The sequence below is a fragment of the Protobothrops mucrosquamatus genome, unplaced genomic scaffold (genome assembly GCF_001527695.2).
Source record: "Protobothrops mucrosquamatus isolate PMUCROS unplaced genomic scaffold, P.Mucros_1.0 scaffold332, whole genome shotgun sequence".
In the NCBI taxonomy this organism is placed as follows: domain Eukaryota; kingdom Metazoa; phylum Chordata; class Lepidosauria; order Squamata; family Viperidae; genus Protobothrops; species Protobothrops mucrosquamatus.
The window spans coordinates 157,626-164,715 of NW_015386671.1; the positions used below are offsets into that span (position 1 = coordinate 157,626).

General features: G+C 35.8%; 1 protein-coding gene across 1 annotated transcript in view; it reads left to right on the top strand.

The window, feature by feature from the left end:
• Positions 1 to 7,090, top strand: part of CDK14 (cyclin dependent kinase 14) — a 197,176-nt gene that overhangs the window by 87,467 nt on the left and 102,619 nt on the right. The window contains exon 6 of the mRNA XM_015815272.1: positions 3,497 to 3,591. Within this exon, the coding sequence (XP_015670758.1) occupies positions 3,497 to 3,591 (95 nt within the window). The remainder of the gene's footprint in view (positions 1 to 3,496; positions 3,592 to 7,090) is intronic.

A 7,090-nucleotide genomic window follows, 5' to 3' on the forward strand; every position in this document is an offset into this window, starting at 1 on the left:
AACTTTTTGAATTTTCAATATTTATACATAAATATGTAACCTAAAGCACAATCTGTTTTCCACAAAAGTCCTATAACTAAATAAAAAATTATTTATACAAGAATTAATATGAATCAAAAACATTATTCATTTCTTCACTGAAGAAAATGTTTTTTAATTTTTATTAACAAGGCTTGCAAGATTAAATATTCATTTTTTAAACTCACACTGGCTTTATAATGATAATTTGAAGAAAGATCATTTCACCATATTGAAGGTTTTATAGGTGCACATAGACTATTTTCATAGCATAATACACATAGCGTTAAATACCTATATATCTGTCAAGTATCATCTGCACTGACCTTGTGTGAAAACCATAATATTATAATGATTTGCTTTAGCAATTAAATGGGTTAGCACAATTTATTGTACAATCTTAAATTTTGATAAGTACTCATTAAAGCCTGATTGATTTTGGGATGTTCTGTCTATCTATTTAATAGTATGATCCTTGCTGGAAATGTATTTCAAGTTGTTGTTAAACACTTTATAGAATTCTCTTTTTAGGGTTAGGGTTAGAGAGAGAATGTATACGATAACTGAATTTATGAAATTTAATCTGCAAGTTCACCTAATTTCAGTTTTGAATGTACGTACAGTATGTGAGAACTTCAAACACATTGGTTGTGGAGGGCTACATGATGTTCAGATTTGGCTTTAAATTTGAATATGTCCAATTATTAATTGAATGCATTCATATTTCAGATAGTAGAAGGGAATGGAATTTTTCATAGACTAATTGAAAAACTAATTTTCTGCTTTGTTCTGTGATACATGCATGAACTGATAATTTGCTGATATGTTGGCATTGGTAGCAAAGTATGTTGTCAGGTCACACTGAGTAAATATGCTATATACTAGCAATATTAAATTTGCATGTTAAATGCGGTTACTCCGTGATTTATGATCACAGTTGGGACTGGAATCTTGGTCATTGAGCAAAGTCATTGTTAAGTGAGATACTCACATGACCGCTTAAAAAGCAGAGTCAGTGTGGAATGAAGTCATTGACCAATAGACCAGCTCTTTAGTAATTTCTTTCCAGATAAGGAGAAGACTTGAGATATCCTAAAATGTTCCGGACAACTATTTACTCAAGGTAGATTCAAGATAGCAGTCTCCAGCAAGTTTAAAGATTTGGGACACAAGGGAGTAGGCATCTTGCCCAAACTGCAGTAGCTGCCTTTGAAAAAACATTAAGTCCATATACTTCATTTTCTGATCATTTTTAGAAATAGTTTGTTAACTGTTTTTTATTTATTAGAAACGTTTGGATCAAGCTTTATAGCAGTTGGTGAATTTCCTTCAATTGTTTTCCAAAATAAAGTTTTAGCCATTTTATTTATTTTATAAGTTTATTTATTTTATAAGTTTAAGAACTTATAAAATATTTTGGAAAAAACAGAAAAATTAAAAATTTGATTTTAGAAATTAAAACAGATTAAGACTCTAAATGAATTTTAAATAAGATTTTGGAATTAATTATAAAGAATTCTTCTCATGGAAAAATTCCTTTGGTTTGAATAAAAAACATAATTAAACACTAGAGAGAACTAAGGATTACAATTAAGGGAGTATGCATAAGCTGGACTTACAATTATTTTTGAACAATGGACTCAGAACTTAATTTTAATAGTATCAACAGACATCTGCCTCTATCGAGAGGCTATGTCTAAAAGATGTTATGGAAAAGGAACAACTTCTACTTGATAAAATCAAGATTGAGTTGAAAGTGAATTTATAAATGACAGGTAAAAATTTCCTGCAAAAAAGATATTACACTGCACATATAGTGCCGTGATGTTTTAATAATTAAAAGGGATATACAAACAATAAATCAAGAGAGTCACCTGGATAATTTTCTTCTATTGAATTTACAAAAGAATCTTGTTAACTTTTTGAAGAATCTTGTGAAAAAGAATAAAGCAAAAATGAAAAGAAATCAAGTTCTGAATGGATTAAGGTTAAGATTGTTAGAAGTAAAAAGGAAGGAATATAAAGTTGATTTATTTGATCAAGGTTAAAATAGATATGTTGTTATTTCTTGTAACCCTTAACAGAATGTTAATGATATCAGGACTGAAATGATTATCTTTATGGATTTGTTTACAGGTAAAAGAGATATGGGAAAAAAGGATAATTTGTTGTATTTTAAAAGGAGATGATATATTACTAAAATTGCTTATACTTGTCATGAAGACAGGAATTCACACACACACACACACACACACACACACACACATTCTTTACTATATTTTTCTCTTTTTTTAATTTGTATTTGTTTTTATTGTTGTAATTATAATTTTAATAAAATTGCTAAAATATTTTTATGGATTTTTTGTTACTGTTTAACAGCCTTAAAATGGTTTCAACATAAAATCACTGGTTTGGATACTGCAGTATTGAAACATTGAGTAAATTGTTTACTGTGACCCAGGGGTGTCAAACTCAATTTCATTGAGGGCCGCATCAACATTGCAGTTGCCCTTGGGGGTGGTGGGTGGTGGCCAGGGTGGGTGCGGCCTACTAGGTGGCCGTGGATGGAGTAGGTGTGGCCTATTGGGTGGGCATGGCCAGCTCTACATCATTTGCATCAAGGGTACCTGTGGGTGCCTGGGCAGGAGTGGGACAGATCTGAGAGTCTCTGGCAGAAGTGGGTGGGACTGGGCCAAGCGCCAAGGCATGGTCCATTTCTTCATTCATCACAAAGGGTGACACCTCTCCAACATGCACCCAGGGGACGGGGCCGATACGGCAGGGGCTGGTTCCTCGCTGTTTCTAGATGGCCTTGTGGAGCTAAGACTGAATGCGTTTCAGCATAGATGGCCACCACAAAATTGTACATTGGCTCCCGGCCAGCCAGGGCCAAGGCAGTGGGGGCTGTTCCCTCACTGTTTCCAGGATGGCTTCGCGGGCCACATGAAACCACTTCGCGGGCCACATCCGGCCCCTGGGCCTTGTGTTTGACATGTCTGCTGTAACCAATTGATTCTAATAGCCACATTTATTCTTTTGATATGATTGTTTCTGGAAGAGATAACCCAGGAAGAATAAATTTTCTCTTTTTTTATATAATTGGGGAGAAATTTCACTAATTTCTGCTTCTGTGGGTTCAGCTATATGTAAAAAAAATACAAAACAGTGATGCTGGGGCATCCCAATTTTTAGAAGATGTACAAAATATTACTATGTTAAAAGCACTTTTTAGAACAGAGGTTCCCAACCGGGGTGCTTGCACCCCTTGGGGGTGCGAGATGATATTCCAGGGGGTGCAGAAACATGGGTTTTCAAAATTATAGTGTATATGCATAATTTCAAACTTTTTGTAAGGGGTGCGAGAATACTGTATATCAGAAGCGTTCTAGGGTACGGGGTATAGAAAAGGTTGGGAACCATTGTTTTAGAGAAAAGTATTGAATACTTCTTTTAATAGATTTTGCTTTTTGTCTTTCAGCGTCTCTCTTGAAAGGTCTCAAACATGCTAATATTGTGCTGCTTCATGATATCATCCATACAAAGGAGACACTGACACTGGTATTTGAGTTTGTGGTAAGTTTATAAATTTTTTTTTTTTTGCATTCTATAACCTAAGCTAGGACAGTTAAAAACAGAATGGCCACCACTGGATAAAAAAAAAAACTGTATAACTTGCTTAATTGTTCATTGCTGCTGATGTTGTTTGGAGTATAATATAAAGCAGAGGCTCCCAACTTTTTGGGCACCAAGGACCGGTTCTGTGGAGAAAGATTTTTCCACGGACCAGAGGGGGTGTGGTTTCGTGTGCTACTTGCATCTAGCGGATGGGGCTTTGCTTGTTTGCACAGCCTGGTTGCTAGTATGCCACGGACTGGTGTCAGTCCGCGGACCAGGGGTTGGAGACACCTGATATAAAGGATATTTCATACTTAAAATACTGTGATAATCATTTCAGATGTTGTCGTAAATGTTTTTTTCAGATGCATGAGACAAACTTGTTACAACTATCTTGAGTCTTTCCTTTCCCCCACTCTACTATTTAGAGATGTATAATTCCTATAATTGTACTCATTTTTATAGTATGTGTTCACTATCTGCAAACTAAAACTTTGCTTTTAACTGCTTACTAGATAGTGATAAAAGAACAAGAACTTGTATTTTGCACGAAAGGAGAGAGTAAAAATAAATGATAATCTCCCTAATATGAAACTAACATAAAAATATGCAAGATTTTTCAAGGAAAAATGGAGAGTTGGCCTTTCTTTAGCCACCCCTTAGCAACCTAGTAACTTTTTTTTTGCAAGTTAAAAGCTTTATTCATTTATTTACAAGGAGTCTGTTATATAGCCCTGAAATAATTGAAATCTTTTTAAGTGGACTGTTTGGTAATTTTGATAAAAAATATACCATGATTGTAGATTCCAGAAAATATTGTGAGATTTGAAAAGGAATTTACAAGAGTTCAAAATTGTGTTTCTTTATTGCATCTGGAAATTCTCTTTTAATCATTTGTACAGTATCAGAAAACGATAGTAAGGGTAATTTATATTTCATAGCTTCTTTTCTATCAGTTGCATTTCAGCTATTAATTAAAATTTCAGTTTTCACAGTATCCCATTTAATGATGTAATTCTTTTCAGAGAATCATTTTATGAGGTTTGGATTTAAGCTCCTAATTAATCATTCTACATTTTCCTAAGAGCATCATATGGTATTTATATAACACGATTTCAGTATTTAGCTGCAGTTATTGAATAATGAGTAATTATAATTAATCCTCAAATTTCTACAAATGGAAAAATAATATATAATTTATAAGAAAGAAATTAATTTCAACTAGATTTAATTTTTGAATAACATAATTTTTATAGTCAATAAATCTACATAAATAAATAAATTTGCATTTATATATATATATATATATACACACACACATATACACACTTAATTTTACATGCTATTTTTATGTGGAATCCTCTCCTATTTTACTATAAACTGCTTGGATTGTCAGAAGGACTAATATTTCTATGATAAGGTAAAAGGATATTGTATGGCCTAGAGATGGGAAAAGATTACTCTATATACAGATATCAAAGCAGGGAGATGGAAGAGAGTGTGCTAACAACTGCATCATTACATTAGCTCACAAGTACTGTAGTTTGTGTTACAAAGAAGTATAAAGCCAACAGAGGAAAATGCCAAATTAAAAAAACAGGCTAAACAAATGTTTAAAAAATTTGCGTAGTCCTCAATTTGTGAAGTCCTCAATTTGTGATCATTTGCTTAGTGATGGTTCTAAATTATGACAGCACTAAAATGATTTATGATCAATATTGCACTTATGACCATTTCAGTGTCCTTTTCATAGTCATGTGATTAACATTGGCAACTGGCATGTATTTACGATAATAAAAGTCTATTCGGGTTCTTATTTGCAATTCTTCCCAATTGGCTTCCAACAAGCAAACTCAATGGGGAAACCTGGATTCACTTAAGGAAGTTAAGTTAAGATAGGCAAGAAAATGGTAAGTGAGCACCTGTCCAGCCTAGACGAATTCAAATCAGGACCAGATGGATTACACCCCAAGGTTCTCAAGGAACTGGCAGATGTGATCTCAGAACCACTGAACTATATTTTTCAAAGATCCTGGAGCACTGGGGAACTACCAGAGGACTGGAAAAGAGCTGATGTAGTTCCCATCTTCAAAAAAGGGAAAAAAATGGATCCAGGAAATTACAGACCTATCAGCCTGACCTCAATACCTGGGAAGATTCTGGAAAAGATAATCAAACAACGAATCAGCGAACACCTACAGGCAAACCAAGTCATTACTAAAAGCCAACACAGGTTTGTCAAAAACAGATCATGCCAGACAAATCTTATTGCATTCTTTGACCAAGTGACAAAATTAGTGGACCAGAGGAATGCTGTGGATATAATTTACTTGGACTTCAATAAGGCATTTGACAAAGTACTGTAGATCACAACCTACTACTTGATAAGATAGAAAAATGTGGGTTAGATAGCATCACCACCAGATGGATTCGTAGCTGGCTGACCAGCCATACTCAGCGTGTGGTCCTCAATGGAACCATATCTACATGGAGGGAAGTGTGTAGTGAGATGCCCCAGGGCTCTGTTCTGGGCCCAGTGCTCTTCAACATCTTCATCAACGATTTGGACGAGGGGATAGATGGGGAACTTATCAAATTTGCAGACGACACCATGCTGGCAGAAATAGCCAACACTCCAGAAGACAGGCTTAGGATATAGGAGGATCTGGACAGACTTGAATATTGGGCGCTATCTAACAAAATGAAATTCAGTGGTGAAAAAAGTAAGGTTCTACTTTTAGGCAAGAAAAACCAAATGTACAGGTATAGTATAGGGGGTACCTTGCTCAATAGTAGTAACTGTGAGAGGGATCTCGGAGTCCTAGTGGACAATCATTTAAATATGAGCCAGCAATGTGCTGCAGCTGCCAAAAAAGTCAACACAGTGATAGGTTGCATTAACAGGGATAGAAACAAGATCACGTGAAGTGTTAATACCACTTTACAATGCCTTGGTAAGGCCACACTTGGAATACTGCATCCAGTTTTGGTCACCACGATGTAAAAAAGATGTTGAGACTCTAGAAAGAGTACAGAGAAGAGCAACAAAGATGATTAGGGGATTGGAGGCTAAAGCATATAAGGAAAGGCTGCTGGAATTGGGTATGTCTAGTTTAATGAAGAGAAGGACGAGGGGGGACATGATAGCAGTGTTCCAATATCTCAGGGGCTGCCACAAAGAAGAGGGTGTCAAGCTATTCTCCAAAGCGCCTGAAGGCAGGACAAGAAGAAATGGATGGAAACTAATCAAGGAGAGAAGGGGGATTTCAACCTGCCATCGGTGGGCGAGGCGTCGGCGGCAGCTCAGGAGTTCTTGGCTTCCATGACGGCCTTGGACTTGACCCAGTTGGTACATGCCCCCACTCACACGGGGGGACACACACTAGATCTAATTTTTATCTCTGGCCAGTGGCAGAATGATCTGGAAATGGGGGAGGTAGTTATTGAGCCCCTGTCA